This window comes from Carcharhinus amblyrhynchos, chromosome 9, assembly GCF_965287045.1.
Source record: "Carcharhinus amblyrhynchos chromosome 9, sCarAmb.v2.hapA, whole genome shotgun sequence".
NCBI classification, from domain to species: Eukaryota; Metazoa; Chordata; class Chondrichthyes; order Carcharhiniformes; family Carcharhinidae; genus Carcharhinus; species Carcharhinus amblyrhynchos.
In genome coordinates, this window is record NC_137332.1 from 63,903,752 (window position 1) to 63,931,045 (window position 27,294).

The 27,294-nt window shown below is 40.8% G+C and overlaps 1 protein-coding gene across 5 annotated transcripts in view; it reads right to left on the reverse strand.

Moving 5' to 3' along the window:
• nek7 (NIMA-related kinase 7) overlaps positions 1-27,294 on the reverse strand; it is a 180,793-nt gene that overhangs the window by 51,025 nt on the left and 102,474 nt on the right. For all 5 annotated transcript variants that reach the window (XM_080195839.1, XM_080195842.1, XM_080195838.1 and 2 more), the window contains exons 5-6: positions 25,983-26,045; positions 23,600-23,710 (exon numbers count right to left, since the gene is read on the reverse strand). In XM_080195839.1, the coding sequence (XP_080051965.1) occupies positions 23,600-23,710; positions 25,983-26,045 (174 nt within the window). The remainder of the gene's footprint in view (positions 1-23,599; positions 23,711-25,982; positions 26,046-27,294) is intronic.

Below are 27,294 nucleotides of genomic sequence, written 5' to 3' on the forward strand. Positions count from 1 at the left end.
GCAGTCAAGACTTTCCTTCCAGATGTTTTCAACTTGTCCACATGCAAATTACTGGTCAGCTGCTCTGCTCATGTTTCAAATATAATTCCAAGTAACAAAGTTTTGGCATTCATCCAAAATGAGGCTTTGCATCTATTCTTCCCAAGGCTGCATTTACATATCAGAGGTTTGTTTGATGTCAGGAGGGTAAGGATATGAAACAGCCTTCCTTTCAGAAACATGTTGTATTCTATACAATACACACAGCAAAATGAAAAGATTTTTAATATATAAAATGGACATTGCTGTTGCAGCTAGAATAGATTTCAGATAAAAATGACACAGGACAATGATTCAGAGAAATGTGAAAATAAAGTGAATAGCAATATTTAATATAATCATATACAAAAGAGGGGCAACATGATTAATAGTTTATGGGTTAAAATTAACAGCTGCAAGATACACTAAATATCACAAGGTGGCTATAGAGCACTGTACCCAAAAGATACAAATGATAGGTGGTTAAATATTTTCATTTACCATAATTATAAAACATATGCAAAAACAGTTAGAGTACTTTTCTGAAGTTTTATTTGAGACGTTTTATAAATATAGCCATAGCTTTAGGAATTTAATGCACCACTAAAAAAAAAATCTAGATGTATAACACCCATCTTCATATTTAAGTAACTATTATTAGTTAATTGAAAATCTTTCACTTTGCCAAGACCCGAATATTGATGAACTAAAACTCCAATTAAACAAATCTGGCTTTTTTCAAGTGCTTTTTTTTTAAAATGATGCTGATTCCTGTAATTGAGATTGAATTTGAATGCAAGTTGTATCTTAGAGTGTTGGCCTAGAATTAATTTCACTATTGATTCTATGCATTAAACCCTGATTTTAAGTTCCTACAAAAAAACTTGTGGACTTGCACTCCTGCTGATTGTTCTGATGGACCATAATATTTTTAATTGTGTGATGTCTGCCAATTTCAGAAATTGAGAAGTTAGAATAGCAAAAAGACCTCCCCTGTGTGATCATAAAATTTAAGTTTATTTATTAGTGTCACAAGTCGGCTTACATTAACACTGCAATTAAGTTACTGTGAAAATCTCCCAGTCGCTACACTCCAGCATCTGTTCAGGTACATTGAGGGACAATTTAGCATGGCCAAAGCACCAAATCAGCACATCTTTCAGACTGTGGGAGGAAACCAGAGCACCCAGGGGAAACCCACACAGATACAGGGAGAATATGCAGATTCTGCACTTAATGACCCAATTAGGAGTCGAACCCAGGCTTTATATCACACAAAGACACATGAATACAAGAAGCATTCTGACTGGCTTTACTCCACAAATGTAATCCGAAAAGAATGGCCAGCTAGAATACTTTGTGTTTCACCTATACTGGAAATTGGTGTGTTGGGCTCCTCTAGAAGCATGGTGGCACAGTGGTTAGCACTGCTGCCTCACAGCACCATGGACCTGGGTTCGATTCCCAGTTGGGACACAGTCCGTACGGAGATTGCACATTCTCCTTGTGTTTCCTCCGGGTGCTCCAGTTTCCTCCAACAGTCTGAAAGACGTGCTAATTAGGTGCATTAACCTGAACAGAGCATGGCTACTAGGTAACAGTAACTTCATTGCAGTATTAACACAATTCTTATTTGTGACAAATAAATAAACTTAACATTAAAAAGTATACACACTAAAACATAATAGTTTGGAGTTTTGTGAGCCAAATAGTCAGCCTGTCTCATGAAACAAAATAACATGGGCAATTCTACAACCCTCATCATTAATTGTTTTCATACAAGTAAGGTAACAAAATTCAAATAAGTTATCCTGATTTCTACTCACGGCTACTAAACAACCAAATAGTTGAAGCCCAATTTAAAACAGTGATTTGATTTTTAAAAGGACACTGCAGTAATAGAAACTACACAGCCCAGTACAGTCTTTTACTCAAAAATGTGAGATCTGACTAGGATGAATCAATGCATGTGGGGGGGGGACACTTTTGAAAATGATGGGAATTCTGAAAAATGGGCAATTTCCATTGTAGGCACCTCACCGTAATGTATACAACATCCTTACTGACTAAGACAGAACTTTAAACTGACTGACAAACCACAGGTCATCTTTATGAAAAAAAGATGCTAACCCAAAGGATCTTTAAAAACACCGGTTGATGTTCAAGAAGAAGTGCCATCAAGTCACAATGTTTAAATGGTTAATTTCCAATTCTAGGTGTTCAAATAAAGCTGAATCAAGCAATATCAAAAGGACAGTTTTCCTCACAAGGATTGTAAATTCCTAAGAATGCAACAGATTGAAAGAAAGGACATACAATTTTAAATCGTCCCAAATCTGAATCTCAAAATGGTTTACAGTGGGGGGAGATTTCTTAGCTAGTTTCATTGAATAGGATACAGAGGGTTATTTACCAAGAGATCCTTCCTTTCCAAGAAAGGAAATTGCAGAAAGTAGCAAGAAGTGTAATTTGAGTTTTCACTAAATGCTAAAGATACAGTGCTCCAAAATGAACGCAGTCACAACATGGCCAAAGTTTCGAGAATGACAATGTTGATACATTACCTTTTTGACAATGAACCACATGAAATTCTAATTAAGTCATTTAATTCTGGAGAACTGTATTCAAGAAAACAGCTGCATCTCTTAGGTGCTGATCTACAAATTCTTCTTGTGGGACAAGGAGACAAGACCTTTTCTGCCCAATGCTAGCACAACTAACATGATCTAAAAGGCTAATTTTGTTCCATGTAAATCAATGTTTTTCCATCTCATGTGTGTTTATACATATTGGGAATTAGGAAAAAGATACATGAACTCCCTCGTGTTAAAAAAGGTAGTATAACGTCTCACAGCACCAGGTTAAAGTCCAACAGGTTGATTTAAGAACATAAGAACATAAGAAATAGGAGCAAGAGTAGGCCATGTGGCCCTTCGAGCCTGCCCCGCCATTCAATAAGATCATGGCTGATCTGTCGTGGCTCAGTTCCACATTCCCGCCCTCTCCCCATAACCCCTAATCCCCTCTCTTATCAAAAACCCATCAACCCGCGTCTTAAAAATATTTAGCGAGGTAGCCTCCACCACTTCAACGGGCAGAGAATTCCAGAGATTCATCACCCTTTGAGTGAAGAAGTTCCTCCTCAACTCCGTTCTAAACCGCACCCCCCTTTATTTTGAGGCTGTGCCCCCTAGTCCTACTGTCTTTTCTGAGCGGGAAGAGTCTCTCCACCTCTATCCTATCCATCCCATTCATCATCTTATACGTCTCAATGAGATCTCCCCTCATTCTTCTAAACTCTAACGAGTACAAGCCCAGTTTATTCAGCCTCTCCTCATAGCTCAACCCCCTCAACTCCGGCATCAGCCTAGTAAACCTCCTCTGCACTCCCTCCAAGGCCAAAATATCCTTGCGTAAGTACAGCGCCCAAAACTGCACACAGTACTCCAGCTGCGGCCTCACCAATGCCCTATATAGCCTCAGCAAGACCTCCCTACTTTTATATTCAATCCCCCTCGCTATGAAGGCCAGCATCCCATTCGCCTTCCTGACCACCTGCTGCACCTGCAAGCTGGGTTTTTGCGACTCATGCACAAGGACCCCGAGGTCCCTCTGCACCGTCGCCTGCTGCAGTTTTTCGCCACCTAAGTAATAATCCTTCCTACCATTATTCCTACCAAAGTGGACCACCTCGCACTTGCCAACATTAAATTCCATTTGCCAGTTCCTGGCCCATTCGCCCAGCCTATTTGGTATTGCATGTACCTTTAAGACTTGATTTAGCTGTAAAGAGTCGCATTCCAATCATTATTCTGCAAATTGAGTTTGTCTCTTTATGTGCCCTGTTTGTGAATGGAACTTCCACTCACCTAATGAAGCAGCAGCGCTTCGAAAGCTAGTGGCTTTTGCTACCAAATAAACCTGTTGGACTTTAACCTGGTGTTGTGAGGCTTCTTACTGTGTTTACCCCAGTCCAACGCTGGCATCTCCACATCTTTAAAAAAGGCACAGTGCTTGAGATCAATGATGGATAACATAAATAGGTTTAATTCTTTTTTTTCAGTCTGGTTTTATTTGACTAATTAGTCAATATATTAACTTATCTCATGCATTGAAAAGCAATGATGTGCAACTATTTCATCTTTAGACTGGGAATGTCAAACTGGTTTAGAATCAACTATTACATTGTACACACACAAAGAGGGTGATAAACCTTGTAATGTCCCATTACAAGGTTCAAGAATCATGTTAATAAAAAGCTCAGTGCTACAACAGCCACGTAAGCAAAATGAAATTTGAGCCTGACCATGTGCCTCTTGAAAAGACTCTGAAACTTGCCATGGACAAAGGTGACACTGTAACGTGAATCCTGAAAGAATATCTGTTTCCTTGGTTTCCAGTTCAGTGCCAGATTATATATCTGGTCTGTCATTACCACTGTAAACCACTGGATGGCAATGGTGAACAGTTTGGGGAACAATAATTGCATCAACGTCTGAAAAATTTCTGCATCCAGCATCACAACAATAGTGACCAAACAGCCAAGTTCCAATCCTTTATACAACATTCGTTACCACAAAGAGGCCTATTTGTAAGATGATAATTCCCAGAGATATTTGACATGTGTCAAGAGTAAGATTGTTTACTGGCTTCAATTGAGGCTTATCATTCAAGAGCAAATACATCCTTGATAAATAAGGAGGATTTGCAATATCTCATCAAGATGCTCACTTGAGCCAACTCCCCAATTAAGTGCAGAGAAGCAATCGCTGCAGCCACAAATAGGCACCAGTAACAAATGTAATTTTTAAATCCCCTTGGAGCAGATGCGAGCTCAAAAGGGAATAAATTATCCTGGTATTTCCTTCGCAAGGTGTGAAACATCTGGAACTTATTGTGTGGTGGTCAAATCAGTAGAGCATCTGTGCATTTGAGGTTTATTGTGGCCAGCCAATTTAACAGAGCACACAACAACAAAAGTTCCAAATTTTTCTTTTTGGTCAAATTTTATTTATTGGTTCCAGCTTCAAGAAAGTATTATCCTCACTTTTTGACAGGAAATGTGAGAGAAAGAATAGAAAAACACTAATTATCAGGAGTAAAACATTCTTTTCTGGTCTGCTGGAAGCTCTTGCATGACAACAGTGTTGAGTGCTCACTTCAGCTGTGGGAACATTAGGATAATTGCACAATAACAATTTTAAAGAACTTGAAGAATCCTGACTCCAAATACAAATCCTGAAAACTGTCTCTCTCAGCTATTGTTTTATATGAACCATTAAGGGAGGCACTGAACCCACAAAGCACTTTCCTACATGAGAACACAATTCTTGCACAACAGTACCTTAGGAATGATGGGCCTGCAATGCAAACTTAGCAGATGTTGACTCCTATCCTGGAGGTTTTAATGCTAGCGCCTACCTCCATAATCTTTGTTAAAGACTCTCAGGCAGATTGCTAACCATACTATCCTTCAATAATAAGCACCTGAAGCAGCAGACATGACTGTCAGCAATGAAAGCTGAGAACATAAAGCAAAGGTTTCAACATTATCTCCAAAAATGACAGGTGCTGTGAAATATCAAGACATCTTGACTAAAAAGGATTATATATCTAATCCCCTCTATACTACACGATCCAAAGCATTTCCATATTTCTTCTTCTCCCTCCACTTGACTGGCCTCCTTAACAACTGTGACGTGGGTCAGTTTGTTCATCCATCCTCCAGACTTTGCCTTCATCTAAATAGGCATAAAAACTCATAATTGATGGATATAGACAACAGCAGAGTCTCTTCCAGGACTGCATCTGTAGTCCCTTATTCTGTGACCTGCAGTAACATCCTGCTGCACCTGACCATTAGCCAAACTGGTATCACTTCTGAATAAGAGGGATGGGATTGGTTCCTGGATCAACTTGTCCAAATGACTCCCACCCTCCCAATACCCAATGATATTGTTGAACTCCAGCTCCACAACTTCAAGCTGAAGTTCCTCAAGATGCTAAAGGTGTAGTTATCAGGGATAATATCTCAAGATACTCTGGCACGTTGCAGTTTGGCAGACCATATGTACTTCCATCCTTGTTTTAAATTAAAGACAGACTGAATAAAATACCTTCACATAACACAAAACACATGTATTGGTAGCAAAAAGCAGCATCCTCTGCACTGAAGTTCCACTTACGCCAAATTCTCTCTTTTGCACTCTCTTTGCAATGCACCCTGCAACCGCTGTGGTTAAATATATAATTTCGAGCAAAATATTCTATGAAAACTCTATTACATTTGATTCAACATGGATCAAGAACAAAAGTAATCAATCACAAGTGCATACCAGAGCACTATACTGAGAATGATATATTCACTCAGCCCTTGCCTTAATTGCTAAACTCAGAACTCTTATAATTAACTCAAACCTTCCATTTCTAAAAGAAACTAACCAATTTTAAATCCAAGCAGTTGTCAATATTACATCTAATTGCAACAGTTTGTTATAACTAGGGTATCATTCTTAAAGGAACTGTCCCATATTTAAGCCCTATTGCAGGTGTCACAAGTTTTTCTTTAAAATTGTCCTGAATTTTCTGCCTCCTCCGATCTATTGCATTTCATAACACATGCTTTTCCACCACAGCTTCTGTTAAACAAGTGTTTTTCCAGTCATAAAGGCAGTTTGGTCATCTGAAAAAAATCACACCACTATTTTTTGGCCATGAAGACTACTTTCTCGCACATGTGATTTCTGACCAGGGATATATTGTATTCTACTACAAGTGGACCTTTTGAAAAATTGCTTCAAGTCAGAAATACTGTCCACAAGAAACACTGCACTGAGGAGGACAGCAAGCTGAGGACAGGCCAGATACTTATAAAGAATAATACAATTTCATAAGTATATAAGTACATTTTTTAAATCAATGTTACAATAATGGAGTACTTTTTAATGGGGGCTCAGTGAACTTATTCATAATTTCAACTTTTGTGCAGCAGATTGATTGTCTTTGAACTCACTTGAATGAGTAATTTTACTACATGTCTTATATTCAGCACATGGAAATATGGTCACCAGCTTTACAATGCAGATGCCAATATATTAACTTCTGATCATTAATGCTCAGCACATCCCTATAATTCTTGACATTATTGCACTTGAACATGTCAAAATGGTGCTTTTCTCATCTTGTCAGAGGAATAAAACACAGCTACAAATCACAGATTTCTGAATGAAATTATTCCATAACAGTTGTGAATGGGCCAGGAAATGGCAAATGGAATTTAATGTTGGCAAGTGTGAGGTGGTCCACTTTGGTAGGAAGAATGGTAGGAAGGACTATTACTTACGGGGCGAAAAACTGCAGCAGGCGACGGTGCAGAGGGACCTCGGGGTCCTTGTGCATGAGTCGCAAAAACCCAGCTTGCAGGTGCAGCAGGTGGTCAGGAAGGCGAATGGGATGCTGGCCTTCATAGCGAGGGGGATTGAATATAAAAGTAGGGAGGTCTTGCTGCAGCTGTATAGGGCATTGGTGAGGCCACAGCTGGAGTACTGTGTGCAGTTTTGGGCGCCGCACCTGCGCAAAGATATTTTGGCCTTGGAGGGAGTGCAGAGGAGGTTTACTAGGCTGATGCCGGAGTTGAGGGGGTTGAGCTATGAGGAGAGGCTGAATAAACTGGGCTTGTACTCGTTAGAGTTTAGAAGAATGAGGGGAGATCTCATTGAGACGTATAAGATGATGAATGGGATGGATAGGATAGAGGTGGAGAGACTCTTCCCGCTCAAAAAAGACAGTAGGACTAGGGGGCACAGCCTCAAGATAAAAGGGGAGACAGTTTAGAACGGAGTTGAGGAGGAACTTCTTCACTCAAAGGGTGGTGAATCTCTGGAATTCTCTGCCCGTTGAAGTGGTGGAGGCTGCCTCGCTAAATATTTTTAAGACGCGGGTTGATGGGTTTTTGATAAGAGAGGGGATTAAAGGTTATGGGGAGAGGGCGGGAAAGTGGAACTGAGCAGCGACAGATCAGCCGTGATCTTATTGAATGGCGGGGCAGGCTCGAAGGGCTAGATGGCCTACTCCTGCTCCTATTTCTTATGTTCTTAAATTTAAACACACAATGAACAACAAAGCAGAGTTAACCCAATATTTATACTCAAGGAAATTGGCTGGGTACAAAATATATACATTTACATTACAACTAGAAGGAGATCTTTGTGAAATTAATTCATCAGGCATAAATATGAACTTCAAAGAAAAACTATGTTGCAGTTCTTGACCAGGGATTGTTTCCAGAATATATATACTTTTAATATCATCTATACTGGTGTCTACTAAGTGAAAGAATATTAACATACAAAGCAATATCCACTTACGAAGTCACATTAAATACATTTTAAAAATGCATGGACAAGTTAAACATGGAAAATATATGCCTGTCGAATTTAAGCGCAACTGGGCCAGAAATCCTTTATTTAATCATTAATTCTGTTTAAAATATATTTTGACACTTTTTGCTCAGCAAATCAAGTTAATTTGCTGATGGTCTTTGTGGAATAGCACATTAAGTTGTATTAAACTTATTCCATTAAATTTAAATAAACATTTCATTACTTGAAAACTTGTATTCTTGCTTGGGGATTAAAATAAATATCACCAACACTGAAGACTCGGGAGTGTGAGCGCAAAAATGAGTAGGAAATGTAAATTACCAATAAACAGATCCTTCTGAGATGCACATCACTGAAGCATACTTGCTTTCTCCCCTGGCAAAAAGTGCAGTGACTTTGTTCATGAAAAAGTGGTTTATTTAGCTGTAATTCATTTATGTACAACCAATTATTGCTGTTTATGTAAAATACAATTTCTATCGGTTACAATTTTAATGGTGTTATTTCATATTAGAAAACGAGTAATATAATGAAGTGCCTGCCAATGTTTACACCAGTTAAAAGGGACCATGACATATTTATACAACATTGGTTTCGTTTCTTTAAACATCAATAACTGAACTTTAGAATGGTGCAAGCCTTATAGAAATGAAAGCTGTTATACATAACTGAAATCAATTAAAATGAATGATTTCCACAAATATAAAGTAAAATTTAAAGTTTATTTTATAAAGTTGATTTATTAGTCACAAGTAAGGCTTACATCAACACTGCAAAGAAGTTATTGTGAAATTCCCCCAGTCATCACAGTCCGGCATTTGTTCGGGTCAATGCACTAACCAGCACGTCTCTCAGAACGTGGATGGAAACTGAAGCACCCAGAGGAAACCTATGCAGACACAGGGAGAACATGCAAACTCCACACAGACAGTGACTGAAGCCAGGAGTCGAATTCAGGTCCCTGGCGCTGTGAAGTAGTAGTGCTAACCACGGAGCCATCTTGCTCTATGGTCTATAATGACGCATCAGAATTTACTGATTCCTTTGGTGCCCAAAAACTTAATTGATCTCTGTCCTGAATAGCCAATAGCTCATATCCATAAGTTTTTAGGATACAGGATTCCAAAGATAAATGATCCTTTGAATAAAGTTTCTCCTCATCTCAATCCTAAATTGCCATAGTTTCATCCTGGGACAATGACCCCTAGTGCTCCAAGCAGGGGAAAATAGCCTCGTAGCACCGTCAGTCAAGTCCGCGAAGAATCAAACATTTCAATGAATTACTGCTCATTCTTCAGAACTCCAGAGAATAAAAGCCAGAACGACTCAACATTTCCTCATGGGACAGCCCTTTCATCACAGGAAGCAATCTTGTGAACCTTTATGCACCCACTAAGCAAAGTACATCTGTCCTTAAGCAAGGAGAAAGTGCACATGTACTCCAAGTGTGACCTCAGTAAAGTCCAACATAATTGCAGTAAGACTTCCTTATGATACTCCAACTCCCTTGCAGACAAGGCTAGGGAATGATTTGTCTTCCCAATTACTTGCTGCAATGGCATGTTAACTTTCTGTGATTCATACGTGTGAACTTCTAAACCCTTCCAAATGCCAACACGTACGAGTTTCTTATCTTTCAAATATTTTTTGTTTTCTCTTTCTTCCTACCAAAATCGATAATTTCACAAGTCCCCATAACATACATCATCCGTGATTTTCTGATCCAATGGATTGTCTTTTGCAAACTTTGTTTTCCTCACAAATTGGTATTCCATCTATCTTTAGAATGTCAGCAAATATAGAACATACTGCCCTCAGTCCCCCTAAAGTCACTGGCATACATGAGACCCAATATGTTAGACTGCAAGATGGATTCTTGTAGCACTGGGCTAGTTACACTCTACCTTCCTGAAAATTACTCGTTTCTTCCTGCTCTTGGTTTTGCATCTGCTCACCCAACCATGTATATAGATGCTGCCCTGTCTTGAATCAGAGCAATACGCAACAACTTCTTGTGTGGCAACTCTTCGAAACCTCCCAAAGTTTTCAACGCACTACCCCGTCACCTGCCCAGTGAATGGCTGAACGTGCAGGTGGTACGAGAGGAGGGTAGGTGAGGTACGTGGGTAAGGTGCACAAGGTGCCACATGGACAGTGTTGACTTCAATTCAGGAGAGCGGGAAGTAGGGTTGGGCCAGGTCAGATCAGGGTGGAGGATGAGGTTCCAGGGGTTAGATTAGGATTTTTCTGACTTAATTCCTGGACAATTATTCAGGTTATTAAGATGTAACCATCCAAACTCTCCAACTCCAACTCAGAGTTAGACATTTTTAGAGGAGCCTGGGGAGTAGGAGTTGCCCATCAAAAGTTCAAAAATCTGGAAAGCTGTGTGAATAGCTTGGTTTTGTTCGAAGCAGCCACGGTGTTATTGGTTCGTCAACTGTAAAGGAACTCTGAAAAGCTCCGTCATCAGGATATTCATGACTTGAAGGAGAGAAGATTCATAGAAATGTGGCTTGCTACAATAGTGTACCTGTGAAAGTCAGGATGAAGACTCAGATAGTAATCCTGACCTTTTCCTGGGTGAATAAAGAACAATTTGAAAGTGTGCAACAATGTAATGCCATACATGCAGAATACTTGTGGTTATCCAAGATATATATTTGTTGCATCGATGATTTAAAAGTGAAATTTATCTTTTTATTCATAGTACCATTTGTCTGTTGATCCAGGCTTATTTTATTTTGATTCTAATTTGTGTTAAAACAAAAGTTACAAAATATGAAATTTTATTTATAACTTTTCATTTGGGGTGATTCAGTAACTGTGGAACAAAATCTGCCCTCCCTCTTTTAGTAATTGGATATGCCAAATCTCAAACTTGAGAAAATAAAGTACACCATCTTTATGCAGTTGGGCAACCTTTCCTAGATTTGAGGAACTACCGCTCAGCTTTCTATTTTAATATAACCTACGCTAATTAGGTTGTGTACATCATATCATGTGAAACTATACTCATCCAATAATAGTTGATTTTCTTGGTTCTTTGAGGCAGGGAGGATTTTTTTCATCTTTTTTCCCCTTCAGTTCGCTTCTTCCTCCTATTTCTTCTTTACTTTCTCTTCCAAATGAGAAGTTATTAAATTATTACTGACTGTAAGCTATTTCTGTACTGTTACTCATTAAGCTTGTTAAAGCTTATAAGCAGAAATGAGAGAAAAAGGAAAAATCTTAGTTACTCCCAAACAGCCTCTCCAGCAGTGAAAATAAACTTACTAGTGTTGTTTGTACGTCCTTGAAATTTTAATTGCTGCAGACATTATTTACAACTTTCTGTCTCTTTTCCACTCTTAATCAATTATCATTTACTCACTTATACAATTCATGACACTAAATTATACTTCCTGGTTCAGACCCTATGTTGTCTATTAACAATACTGTAATATGATTGCTTAAGGGGACATACAATTGCATGCCTTGTTCACACAGGTCCCTGATGCCCTGCAGAGGGTGTTGCACCATATGGGAGACTAATTTACAGGAACTTCCTTTACAAAAGATCATACAAATGATATATGCAAAGGCAAGTCCTTTTGCCAGTTCCAACAAATGCAGGCCCAATGACCTGAGCTTTTCTTGTAATAAATTTCTTTGCAAGAATTAAATATCCTTTCAAATGCGGAATATTTTTAAAGGACTTCTACTCAGACAAAATGCTGGATAAGTTAAATTTAAACACTATTGACTGTAATCAGTAGTGTAATGTATTATTGGAAGTTTTATTTCTACTTAGTTTCCAGGTTCATCAAAAAGGTCGACTGAAGTGAAGCCTCCGCAATGGCCTTAAGCTTATAATACCAATGTAAGATACTTGGGTCTGATGTTACCAAGCCAAATAGCAAGATGGCCACTAATGTACTGATTCTATTTTTTTTAACTGATATAAAAAGGGGGCCGTTTTGTTTTTGGAAATGGAGGAAATGGCAAGGGAGGAAATTGCTGGAGCCTTCAGAGAAATCTTTGTATCCTCACTGGCTACAGGGGAGGGCATGATGTGGAGATGCCGGCTTTGGACAGAGGTAAACACAGTAAGAAGTCTCACAACACCAGGTTAAAGTCCAACAGGTTTATTTGGTAGCAAAAGCCTGGTGTTGAGAGACTTCTTACAGGGGAGGTCCCAGAGGATTAGAGAATAGACAATGTTGTTCCTTTGTTTAAGAAAGATAGCAAGGGTAATCCAGGTACTTACAGGCTAGTGAGCCTTATGTCAGTGGTCAGAAAATTATTGGAGAGGATTCTTTGAGATAGGATTTACTGCCACTTAAAAATAAGTGGACGTATTAGCGAGAGGCAACATGGATTTGTGAAGGGGCAGTTGTGTCTCACTGACTTGATCGAGTAAGTGACAATGATGACTGACGAGGGTAGGGTAATGGATGTTGTCCACATGGACTTCAGTAAGGTCTTCGACAAGATCCCTCATGGCAGACTGGTACAGAAAGTCAAATTGCATGGGATCAGAGGTTAGCTGGCAAAATGGGTATAGAACTGGTTCAGTCATAGAAGTGGAGATGCTGGCGTTGCACTGGGGTAAACATACTAAGAAGTCTCATAACACCAGGTTAAAGTCCAACAGGTTTATTTGGGAGCACAAGCCACTAGCTTTCAGAGTGCTGCTCCTTCATCAGGTAAGCGGGAGTTCTATTCACAAAAGGGCACATAAAGACACAAACTCAATTTACAAAATAATGATTGGAATGCACGTCTTTAAGGTATAGAAAATGTGAGTAGAGAGAGGGTTAAGCACAGGTTAAACAGATGTATATTGTCTCCAACGAGGACTGAGATTTTGCAAGCCAAGCCTAGTCAAGGTGTTTTTTTTTTACAGATAGTGAGACATGAACCCAAGATCCCGGTTGAGGCTGTCCTCATGTGTGCAAAACTTGGCTATAAGTCTCTGCTCAGCGACTCTCCATTGTTGTGTGTTACGATGACCGCCTTGGAGAATGCTTACCTGAAGATCAGAGGCTGAATGCCTATGACCGCTGAAGTGTTCCCAGGCAAAACTGTTCTCTTCCTGTTGGGGAACACTTCAGTGGTCACAGACAACGCAAAGATAGGTACATTTGCAGGTACTGATGAGGACCGTCAAAGGATACAGCAGGATAGGGATCAGTTGGAGACTTGAGTGGAGAGATGGCAGCTGGAGTTCAATCTGAACAAATATGACGTAATGCATTTTGGAAGGTCTAATACAGATAGGAAATATACAGTAAATGGCAGAACCCTTAAGAGTACTGATAGGCAGAGGGATCTGAGTGGACAGATACACAAATCACTGAAAGTGGCAAAGCAGATGGAGAAGGTAGTCAAGAAGGCATGCCTGTCTACATCGACTGGGACACTGTTTAAAAATTGGCAAGTCATGTTACAGCTTTTTCAAACCTTAGTTAGGCCGCACTTGGAATATATTGTTCAATTCTGGTTGCCACACTACCAGAAGGATGTGGAGACTTGAGAGGATACAGAAAAGATTTACCAGGATGTTGCCTGGTATGGAGGGCATTAGCTATGCGAACGTTTGGAGAAACTTGGTTTGTTCTCACTGGAATGACAGAGGTTGAGGGGCAACCTGATAGAAGTCTACAAGATTATGTGGGGGGCATAAATGGATAGTCAGAAGCTTTTACCCAGGATGGAAGTCAATTAATAGGAGGCATACATTGAAGGTGCGAGGGGCAGGGTTTAAAGGAGATGTACAAGACAAGCTTTTTTTTTTAACCAGAGGGTGATGAGTGCCTAGAACTCTCAGCCAGGGGACGTAATGGAAGCAGATACGACAGTGACCACTAAGGGGCTTCTGGACAAATAGAGGGATATAATCCCCGGAAGGGTAGGGGGTTTTAGTTCAGTCGGGCAGCATGGTTGTTGCAGGTTTGGAGGGCTGTAGGGCCTGTACCTGTGCTCTAATTTTCCTTGTTCTTTGTATTTAAGCGTACTAACTGGTGCACCATAGTAACATGACTCTGCCATGAGACAACCTGATTGTGTGCTGCCATTTCTCATCAGTTCAATAAAGCGTCTCACTGACAACACACTGAAGTACAACTGTCCTTAAACATGAAATATGGTGTCAGAAAGTGAAAAATAAATTGAATCCTGGAAATGCTACAGAGAAGACAGCTCATACACACATGAAAATGTTCAAAACTGGAAAGAAATCAACTCCTACACGAAGAGTTCAGAAAAAACTCAGCTGCAGAACAATGACAAAAGAAACGGAGACAAAGACTGCAGGTAAATCATTGGATGACCAATACAGCTGCGGTAAATTTCCCACTCCTATCTCCAGTCAAACTGGAAGGCATTGTGGAACAAAAACAAAACAAAGAACAACCCAGCACGGGAAACAGGCCCTTCGGCCCAACGAGCCCGCACTGCCGCATCCTCCTACACCTACCCTGCCCTGTGGGTATGTGGGTGGAACCCCTAACTTAGCCAGATTCAGGGGAGAATAGTGTCAATTTGGTATACCAATCAGCCTAAGAGCACATCTTTGGGATGTGGGAGGAAACCGGAGCGCCTGGAGGAAACCCACGCAACCACAGGGAGTATGCGCAAACTCCCACAGACACAGGCCCAAATCCATCTATCTGCACAGCTAGCAGTGCTAGTCACTGAGCTGTTGCGGCGCCCGTCTACTGGTCCAGGATTAAGCACACACACCGACACGAAGTACTAGGCCACTCCCGGAACCTCCAAGAGCAGCCCACGCACGACCCACCGTGTGCATGCCCCTCGTTTGACAACAAGGTGGACCGACACCTGCGGAATAAAAAGACAAAAACGTCAACATGTAATTCTACATTTCCGGTGTCGTCCCGAGGCTCTGACTCTATTTAATACCCTCTACTATAACCCTCCATCCTTGTTTCGCTCATGTGTCTATCTAAGTAAACCTTAAACAAGTCCAACGTGCCTGCCTCCACCACCCTACTCGGTAGCGCGTTCCATACCCCCACGACCCTCTGCGTGAAGAACCTTCCTCTCATATCCAAATTATACTTCTCCCCCCCTCACCCTTAGGTCGTGACCTCTCGTAATTGTCCCCAATCTAGGGAACAGCCTACCACTATTGACTCTATCTATTCCCTTCAGTATTTTATATACCTCTATCATGTCCCCCCTTAATCTCCGTCTTTCCAAGGAGAAGAGTCCCAGTTTCTCCAACCTTTCCTCGTAACTCAGTCCTTCCATGCCAGGCAACATCCTGGTAAACCTCCTCTGCACTCTCTCCAGAGTCTCCACGTCCTTCCGGTAGTAAGAACATAACATAAGAACATAAGAAATAGGAGCAGGAGTAGGCCATCTAGCCCTTCGAGCCTGCCCTGCCATTCAATAAGATCATGGCTGATCTGTCATGTCTCAGTTCCACATTCCCGCCCTCTCCCCATAACCCTTAATCCCCTCGCTTATCAAAAACCTATCAACCCGCGTCTTAAAAATATTTAGCGAGGCAGCCTCCACCACTTCAACGGACAGAGAATTCCAGAGATTCACCACCCTTTGAGTGAAGAAGTTCCTCCTCAACTCCGTTCTAAACCACCCCCCCTTTATCTTGAGGCTGTGCCCCCTAGTCCTACTGTCCTTTCTGAGCAGGAAGAGTCTCTCCACCTCTATCCTATCCATCCCATTCATCATCTTATATGTCTCAATGAGATCTCCCCTCATTCTTCTAAACTCTAACGAGTACAAGCCTAGTTTATTCAGCCCCTCCTCATAGCTCAACCCCCTCAACTCCGGTATCAGCCTAGTAAACCTCCTCTGCACTCCCTCCAAGGCCAAAATATCCTTGCATAAGTGCGGCGACCAAAAGTGCACACAGTACTTCAGCTGCGGCCTCACCAATGCCCTATACAGCTGCAGCAAGACCTCCCTACTTTTATATTCAATCCCCCTCACTATGAAGGCCAGCATCCCATTAGCCTTCCTGGCCACCTGCTGCACCTGCAGGCTGGGTTTTTGCGACTCATGCACAAGGACCCCGAGGTCCCTCTGCACCGTCGCTTGCTGCAGTTTTTCGCCACGTAAGTAATAGTCCTTCCTATCATTATTCCTACCAAAGTGGACCGCCTCGCACTTGCCAACATTAAATTCCATTTGCCAGTTCCTGGCCCATTCGCCCAGCCTATCTAGGTCCTTCTGCAGACTCTCCACACCCTCCGCACAATTTGCCTTTCCACCAATCTTGGTGTCATCAGCAAATTTCGACACCATACACTCGGTTCCCTCCTCCAGATCATCTATATAAATGGTAAATAGCTGAGGCCCCAGCACCGACCCCTGGGGCACTCCACTAGTCACCAACCGCCAATCCGAATAGCACCCATTAACCCCCACTCTCTGCCTCCTATTTGACAACCAATCCTCTATCCACGCTAACACCCTACCCCCAACTCCATGCCCCCTTACCTTCTGCAATAACCTCTTGTGAGGCACCTTGTCAAACGCCTTCTGAAAATCAAGACCGACCACATCCACCGGCTCTCCTCTATCCACCGCCCTAGGCACATCCTCATAGAACTCCAATAAATTTGTCAGACACGACTTCCCCTTAACGAAACCGTGCTGCGTCTGCTCTATCAAGCAATTCCCCTCAAGATGCCTCGCTATTTCCTCCTTGACGATGGATTCTAACATTTTACCTACAACAGACGTTAAACTAGCTGGCCTATAATTCCCTGCCTTTTGCCTGCCACCCTTCTTAAACTATGGCTAACATTAGCCATTTTCCAATCTTCCGGCACTTCCCCGGAATCCAGCGACGTTTGGTAAATAACCACCAAGGCATCCACTATCACCTCTGCCATTTCTTTCAGAACTCTCGGATGCATTCCATCCGGTCCTGGGGACTTGTCCACAAAGGTGACCAGAACTGGACACAGTACTCCAAATACGGTCTAACCAACGTTCTGTACAACTGAAGCATTAGACGGCAGCTCCTATACTCTATACCCCTTCCTATAAAGGCTAGCATTCCATAAGCTTTCCTCACAACTTTCTCTACTTGTGTCGCCACCTTCATAGACTTGAGAACCTGCACTCCCAGGTCCCTCTGTATTTCTATACTCCTAATCGGTCTACCTTTTATCACGTAGCTCCTCTCTGCATTATTCCTTCCAAAATGCATCACCTCGCATTTGTCAGGATTGTGTGGCAAAACTAGCAGTTATTTCACTTAATTTATTCATGGGATGTGGGTCAGCATTTATTGTTCATCTCTGAGGGCAAGTAAGAGTCAACCACATTGCTGTGGACCTGGAATCTGTAGGCCACGTCAGGAAAGGATGGCAGATTTCCTTCCCTAAACAACATTAGTCAATCAGTTGGGTTTTTATGACAATCAACAGTGGTTTCAGAATCAACATTAGACTTTTAATTCCAGGTTTTTATTGAATTCAAATCTCACCATGGTGGTGGTGAGATTCGAACCCTGGTCCCCAAAGCATTGCCCTGGATCTCTGGATTCCGAGTCCAGCAACAATATAACTACGTTCCTGCCTCCTTTCAATGACAAAAAACTATGAGATTGCAATACACTTAATTAACAAGCTTGAATCAATAAGGATAGCCACACTTCTAACATGGCAGTGGAGGGACTGCTAAAAAGTGTATAACCAAAAGAAAACAGATGGTAGAGATTTTGAATGCATGTTCTGAACCTCGAGTGAATGTTACACATGAATGATATGTATTCAACATTAGAGTACAAAGTTCACAAGAAACCATCAAACAATATATGATGGCTGTAACGCTGCTGACAGGATCATATATGAATTTGGACAGGAAAACATTAACCCGATTAGTGTTTGCCATGCAAGACCCTTCCGCAAAAGCAAGTCTACTGAAAGATAAGAAACTGATTTTCAAGAAAGAGAGGTGTGTGTTGAAATACAGCAGTTGCAGAGCAGACCAAGAGATGCATTTTGTTGAAACAAATTGTCTGCAATTGGTGCTTTTGGCATGCAATGGGCAAGATGCAAATACTGCAGAGGACTGCAGACAAAGGAAAATAAGGATTTTTCAGCATGGGGAAAGCAGCTTTTAACGGCAAAAAGCAGAATTATTTTGCACACAAGTGTATGGCAAGAAAAAAATTAAAACAAGCCTTTACAAATGTTGGCAGGAGAACGATCAGAAGAATCTAATGAAGACTCTAATGCGTAGCATGGTGGCACAGTGATTAGCATTGCTGCCTCACATCATCAGGGTCCCAGGTTCAATTCTGGCCTTGGGTCACTATCTGCGTGGAGCTTGCATATTCTCCCCATGTCTGTGGTTTCCTCCGGTTGCTTCAAACGTGGGTAGGCTAGGTGGATTGGCCATGCTAAATTGACCCTACTGTCAGAGGGATTAGTAGGATAAATGTGCGCGGTTTGGGAACAGGGCCAGGGTGTGATTATGATTGGCGCAAACTCGATGGGCAGAATGGCTATGATTCTAAGAACTATATACCATAGAGTTGGCTCAGTAAAATCTTTGAGACAAATGATTTGTGACCATTATAATGATGACTGCAGAAGGGCAGTATCAAGCAAACAAAAAGTGTCAGATAGACACAGTGCATCATTCAACATCATGACCTTCACAGATCTGTGTGAAGTGGCTCAACATGATGATCTGAAAATGGAGCCTTCAAAAGTAAGATTGAGGCTATACGATGCTCATAATGAGTGCCCAAATTCGCATGACATTCCACACAATGTCAAAATAGACAGACGGATCAGGGACTGCCTCATGTTGTCTGTGTGCTATCTTCTGGAGCCACAGAAATGCCGAATGGCACGTGCAGCCATCTGTATCTCCCGAATAGCATCCATTAGGTTATTAGAATTCTGCTGTTTTCATCCAGCTGGGACAGGCCACACATTTCAGCTGAAGTAAGTCTAAAGCTTGGACTAGTAACCCTAAATGTGCAGAGATTTGCAGATGTCACAACAGACAAAATGACTGACAATAGAAGAGATCCCTGAGGTCAACAAAATGTGACTACAGGGTTGGGACATCTACCAGGAGAATATAATCAGGAAACAGGTGAGATGCCAATACTGAAGTACAATGATGAAGTCACCTTGCACTGTGACAGCAGCGAGATGGATCTGGGAGCAACTCAGATACAACCAGGACAACTGGACTCACTTGCATGCAGGACATAAGCACAAGCTCAGCAATGCAATTTTCAGATTGAGAAAGAATGTGAGCATTTTCAACTGTACCTGCTTGAAAGAGACACAGCAATTCCAACTGCAAGTCCTTTAAGAGCACTTTTTGCAAAAAGGTACTCTGTTCAAAAATATCTGCAAAGATTATTACTTTATTTACAAATCTATCATCTGGATATGACATACAAGCAAGGGAAACAGATGTACATTGCAGACATGCTGTTCAGAGCAGTGCTTCCCACAAAGATTGCTGAAGATGCTGCAAAATGTTCCAGATTCAATGAGAAGCAGCAGCCAGACATGATCTGGAAGCCATCAATCCAACAAAGATACTAAATGTGATGGACAAGAGCCTTGTCAAATCAAGCGAATTATCCAATATGCAACTCTATGAGCACTGCAGGAGGTAGTGATGAAAGGATGGCCCAAGAACATCAAGAACACACCTGTGATCACAACAGCCTATTGGGTAAACTTGAGATGAAGAGACAGCCCAGAATGGCATCTTGAACAAAGAAAATGGAGTCATCAACCAACAGGAGATGGGAGAAGAGATGCTGAAACACACTGACTATCTTGTCACTGCAGACCACTAGGAATTCAACCAGCTAACTTCAATGACAAAGGGAGAAATAGCAGGATGCTTCAAAGCCCACTTCAGTCCGTACAGCATTCAAGACATTGTGAGGAGTGACAATGGTTCTCAGTTCACAGTGAAGAATTCAGCCAATTCACAGTGCATTGGGAAATTCAGCATTTCATCGTCAATGTACTGTCTCATTCAAAAGGAAAGGCTCTGGCAGCAATGAAAATTGCCAAAGGGCTCATCAAAAAATCAAGCAAAACTAGCAGACATACGCAAGGCAATCCTTGAATGGAGAAACACACTAACTGAAGGCATGGAAAGAAGGCCTGAACAGAGAGTCATGTCATGCCACATGGAAACTACTCTGCTCATAACAAAGGAGCGACTGAAGCCAAAAGCAGTGACAGATGGGAATGAAAAGATCAAGGTGAAACACCAGGATTCCAAATTTCAGTTTGACAAAACTGCCAAACCATTATCAGAGCTGAGACCCAAAGAGGAAATCTTTAACAGGAGATAGGCCAAGTGGAAACTTGGCATGTGCAGAGAAATTGTCACCTTGGAAGTGAATGACCAAATGTCCCAACAACCACAGGCACATCCAAACAACCAGTGAAGATGTTCCTTCACAGCAATCAGCAGGTCAGAGAGAAGGATTTGCATCAGCTGCACTGAGTCCGGAATTATCATCAATCTCAGAGGTCCACAAGCCCCAACAACTGCAATGAAACAGCACCCACCTAGGCAACAAGGGCCACAGGAACAGTACTCTCCAGACAAGGAACATCACACAAATGAACAGCCAATATCAATGCATACATGTTCCATTAAGCCATCTGCAGTTTAAGACAGTGTGTGCAATGCGTGTGCAGAGACTGGCAAGGAATACAAACAGTTGCTAAGACATGAGAACAGCAGATAATTCACAGACACACAGGATCATGCATGCAACTGTGTCTTTTAATCAATAGGCACAAAGGATGTTTGTATCTTTTGCCCAATATGAAAAGGGTTTTGGAAATGTAATCTTACCAAGTGTACTGATGTGCCATTGTCATGTGACTCACCATGCTGCAAGCTGATTGTAAACTGATATTTGTCTTCAGTTCAACAAAGCTTCTCACTGAGAACACACTGCCTTTAAGCATGAAACATGTATGAAGACTAAACAATTGCACAATTGAGTCCGTTGTTACATTCAACAGATCATTGTCTGCCATCTGTTACTTTGAGTGATGCCACTATTTTATTCAAGCAAATATTTTCTCCATGATGCCCTGCCACTCCTCAGTTATCCCAAAATTCCACACCTCTTTCCACAGCACCTTCTCATGCACATATAGGAAATGCTACATTTGCCTTTTCACTTCTTTTCCCCAGCCCATTGTCCTACCTCCACGTGAAATAGTCATTTTATGGTGCTCCTTTCCATTTCAATATTGTATGTATTCCTAGAATCCCCAGTGCAGAATGAGGCTATTCAGCCCATCAAGTCTGCACCAAGTCTCCGACAACCAATGCCATGCCCTATCCCCCAACCCCACACATTTACTCTGCAAATCCCCCTAACCTGCACATCTGTGGACTCAGCTCACAGTCTGCACGAGGCGACAAAATAGATGACAAGAGCATATTTGATTGTCTTCAATCCCAGTTTCCAACTTTGCTCTACTGAAACACAAGCTTGATGAACAACATTTATTCTTTCAAATCAGCACTTTGCAGCCTTCCAGACTCAATATTTTTGTATCTTTCATATAATAGTCACACCCCTCCTTTTTCCTGACAGAAAATGTTGACAATAAATCTACTATTCCATCTTGCATTTTCACTGGACCCATTTTTGTCTTACCCCATTACTATCCCTCTTTGCCTTGCATCATCAATCCTTTTATCATTCATCTCCTGCCTTTTACTCTTAAAGACCTGCCCTTTTTTCTTTCCTCCACTCCTCTTTTTCCTTGCCTCTTGCTTAATGTTACATTTTTAAAGTTTTCCTGTTCTGACACAAGGTCATCAACCTGAAATATTAACTTTGCCCGACCAATGTTATCAATGTTTTCTGTTTATAGTCCCTGATACATCCTTGAAGATCTTTATCAAAATTCAAACTTGCATTTAACACATTTAAATGATTATCTGTTAATCCAGAACGTAAATTCAGGGTACATTTGGTCCAAAATACTATAAAACTGAGATCATTACAATATTAGAATTAGAATTAAATGTTGGTCAATAAAAATAAAACCGTTCAGAAGCAACCAAACTATCCGAGCTTTGCTACTGTTAATGAATTAACTACTGAATCTCTATCCTTTCCCATTTGGAACTCGCATCAGAACTAACTCCAAGAATTGTCTTAATTAAAAGCTCCATCATGGATTTCATCTCTGTATGGAAGGGGGAAAAATGGTGGGGAGGAAAATTTTCCTTTCAAATTAATCCGTAGGACACACTGGAATGCTACCACTTCATTGCAATTATGTTAAATTCTGGGAGCTCACAAGTATGGAAAGCTGTTTTAAGAACAGTGTTACAATAAATCTGACACAAACACTTGCAACACTTTCTCTCTAGCCAATTAATGTAATTTTTAGTTAAGGCTATGTTTCTACACTTGTTACAAGAGTCCTCAAATTGTAGCTAGCTCTTAGTTTATCAGCATTCCTTTATATGCATGAAACAGTTGGTGCCAGCATCTTGTCTATAGTTTGTGACTGTTCAAAAATGAAAAAACTCGAGAACCAGAAAAATGAAGTTTGGCAGTTTACAACAAAATAGTTTTCATACTCCGAGCCAGCATTACTGCAAATGCATATTGCATTTCAACTCATTTGTAGTCTGTTTTCATTGACTATGTTTAAAAGACGAATGCCTAGCCAAGAAAAGGTTCTACAATGCATGATATACCGTATAAAATTTCTAAAGACATCATAACAGTTGCCATTTCGATTTCAAAGTACTGAGACAATTCAGTAAAAGAACGTGTGTACTATCGAAAAGTTATTTTTTGCGGGAGAGGTCAGGAAAAGTTCAGTAATGGCAGATACTTCAATCCATCTTTATAACAAAGGTAACAGCTCATGATGCGGCAATCTGTTAGGGACAGAAACTATTCAAGGGTCTCCAAACTGGCAATAAAATTTACATTTTTACGAGAGAACGTCAAAGAAACGTATTTGCATCTTCAAACAAAGTAGGGTGCACTTTGAAAGTGAAGTATTCTCCAAAGAGATACCTTCCATTTAATATGTTGTCTGCTGTACATTATACCATCATTCAACTTTTACAATACCTTAGAGGATAGGGATTTTACAATGATACAATATTACATCAAAACTTATTGCTACTGCATTAGTGAGAGAGAATTATATGAAGTTAACAGTACTTACCTTAATCATTCTAGAAAGATCTCCAGCATCTGCCAATTCCAATACAATGTTTAGCTCATTGTCTTCAATGAACGATGCAAGATATTTTATTACATTTGCATGGTTCAGTTGCTGTGAAATAGGGAGACAAACTATTTAATCAGTTATTTGCCGTTGTGGATTTTTGCAGTGTCCGCAATTCCCAGAAGTTACAACTTAATCAATTGCAATTTTAATCTCATTCGACTAATGTGATGAAATCACATTACCAGTCACAAAAATAATTTTCTAATAACCTGTTTTAGACATTCCACACAATCCAGATTCTTTTGTCAGCAATGATGTTTAAGCTCAACTTAAATTCTGCCACATTCCTTGCACTAATTGTGCTGTGGCTGTGACAGGACTTAATTTAGTCCTGCACTTAATTCACAGAATCCCTATAGAACAGGAGGAAGCCATTCAGCCCATTGAATCTGCACCGACCACAAACCCACCCAGGTCCTACTCCTGCAACCCATGCATTTTACCCCTGCTAATCCACCTGATGCTGACAGACAATTTAGTATGGCCACTCAACCTAACCTGCACATCTCTGGACTGTGGGAGGAAAGTGGAGCATCCAGAGGAAACCCACACAAACACAGGGAGAATGTTCAAACCACAGAGTGACTCGAGACCGAATTGAACCTGGGACCCTGATATTGTGAGACAGCAGTGCTAACCACTGTGCTGTCCCTTGACAGCATTCACTTTGTTGTCAAGAGTAACCAGAGATCCATTAAGTACCTTTGGGGAAAGAAAAGCCATAAAATAGCATCAATATTGGATTGGACCACTTTTCAGCAGTTCACGAATGGTAGCCTGTGTTACATGAGTAATTAGTAACATAGACCATCACCATGGGCAGGATTCTCAGATGATGGGGTTTCCTTCTCATCACCTGAAAGTTGGCAGAGAATGAATCCCCATCAATCACTGCAGTCATATAATGCTCCAAGCAGTGTTAATTAGGTGGAGATGGGACTTCTGCTTGACTGAGGGGCAGTTCAGCTGAATGGCAGATACTTTGTGGTCCTTGCAGTGTCAACAGCAGCAGTAGCCTGGACATTGGAACTACAAGCAATTCACAGATTTCAAGTCCTGAAGTCCAGGAGCAGCTAAGTTCAGGGGAGCTCACAACAGGAAGGGGACATCAAGCCTGAATGGGGTTGGGTGGGTCTTGATAGAAAGGCTGGGGGTGGGGGGAAAGAGGGGCAGATCTTACAAGTAAGGCTACTCTTGAGGGAAGCCTCCCTCTCTTCACACCCTCTGCCCAAGCATGTGACCTGCTGGATTTCCCATGCTGCCTTTGAACTCCTACTATTAACCTCAAAATTGAGGTTGGATAGGAAATAGTCCAGAAATGGCAAACAACTGATCAAGAAAGGATCTTGGAGGGTGGCAAGGAGGACCATCCAGGAAATTTTAGTCTCCCACTACCACCCTGCAAATCCACCAGGGGAGATTTAAACATCTGGCCCATGTTTGAGACATTGGTTATAATTTTAAAAATCCTTTTATCATTGCTGTTCTGAAGGTTAATTTATATTTGAAATCTACACAGTTCTTGTGTAGAATCATATGATTTGCTTTACATGTTGGATTTTGAATGTTGATTGATAAGCTCACACTCAACTGAATTTATTTTGATAAACTATCTGGAACACACATCCAATTAAAAGGCAAAAATAAAGTTAAGTTAGCTGGTGCCATGTCTATATTATGTAATTAACCTACTAAACCAATTAAGCATTAAGCACTGACAGAGGAGAAAAAAATAAATTGGCAATGAAAGATTGCACCTATATCTAAAATTAATTTGTTACCCTTTATGGCTTGTATTCTGCCTCCAACAGGTAGCCCATACAACATTAGTGTTCCATTGAAAGAATCCTATTGAAAGAGTGTGTTGTACATACCATATTCATAGAGCAAATCCAAATATTCCTGTTCACTTTAATTTTTTTTTAAACACTTTAAAAACCTTGTGGTCACAGATTTATTCGGAAAGTGGTCACTGGTGTGTAATTTGTTTAGCCTGCATCCGACTGACTAACTGGATGTATAAGGTCACAACGAATGTTGCCACAAGCATTAAAGCCTTACACTGTCAGCAGCGTAACAATTGCTGTAGGCATAAATCTCCCAAAATTGTAATTGCCAAACGATTTGTTGAAGCCTGCAATGCAATTACTTTACTTGAAAAGTAATGTACAAATATTTTCTGTAGTTGTGTTGGTTATTTCAAGAATTTAGTCAATATCTACCAGACAACTAACTCCAACAACATAATTATTAAAAACAAGTATTGAGAGTTAGCTTGCTTCAGTTTGTAATCTGGTTCTCACACTCCCATTCTCACCTTTAAGAGATCTATTTCTTTGATGCAATCTTGGCGGGCTTTGGCATCCATCATTTCAAATATCTGGGAAAAATAGTAATTTAAGCGTTCCATTACATAACTAATAAAACAAAACTATAACAAACAAAAATAATAGATTGATTCTCCTTTCTCAACATCATGAAGACCTGTATTTTCCTTTGCACTAAAACACGTTCAAAATGAAGAATGATGATTCTTATAGAAGGACACACTGTAAAATACATCTCAAAAGCAGCAAAAAGCAGATTTAATCGAATAAAATTATGCGCTTTGTACCTTTCAACATGGAGAAAATCTTGTGCATCATTTGGAGATGGATTTCAAAGCAACGTTCAGGTGAAGTTCTTATAGTATCTAATATTGAAAGTCACAGATGCGTTGTGGTGCTGGCAGGGAAGCAAGGCCATGGCCAGGGTAATGTCCTATGTTAACCTCTAACATAGTTAGGACACTACAAAAAGAAAATTGGCAACGAGAATGGGATTGTGTTTCAAAACATTGTAGGTTCTCACACTGAGTAATTATTAGAAGGTTGGGGACAAGCAACAACAGGATTGAAGTGCAAGTGCAGGAGGATCAATGAAGGAAAAAGCTCTTGTGTGGTTTCACACCTCAATTATGTTCTCCCTCAGTGTTCTCTACTCTAAAAGAAAACAATCCAAACCTATCTAGTCTCTCTCTATAGCTCAAATGCTCCATCCCAGACAACATCACAGTCAACCACCTCTACGTCCCTTCTCATGTGGTCGCATCCTTCCTATAGTGAGGTGACCAAAACTGCACACACTACTCCAGCTGTGGCCTCAACAACATTCTGTACAACTCCTACATGATCTCCTTGCTCTTATAGTCTATGCCACAACTGATAAAATCAAGTATCCCATATGCCTTTCTAACTTTTCCTGTCTTCTTAGCCTTCTCACTTTGGATTCTGGATGTAGCAGATCTGGATAAGACTTTGCCTTCCTACCCATCAGTAATTCAGCTGGTGAGAATCCTGTTGTTGTCATGGCATAATACGATACTGGATTAAGAACTCTAAGAGCATGGTTGTCAAAATATCATCTGCTATTCTCCTGAATGCTTCTTTTAGTGTCTGAACAGCTCACTCCGCTAAACTATTTAAACCTGAATGAAAAGGCATAGTACACCTGGCGTTTTCCATGTTGGACTGTTGTCAGAGAATCCGGTAAACCATGAGTTGCAAAATGGGTACTTAAATGTTGATCATGATGTGTACTTCACCCACTTAGAATGCACATCCACGAGAAACATATGACCCATGAAGGGC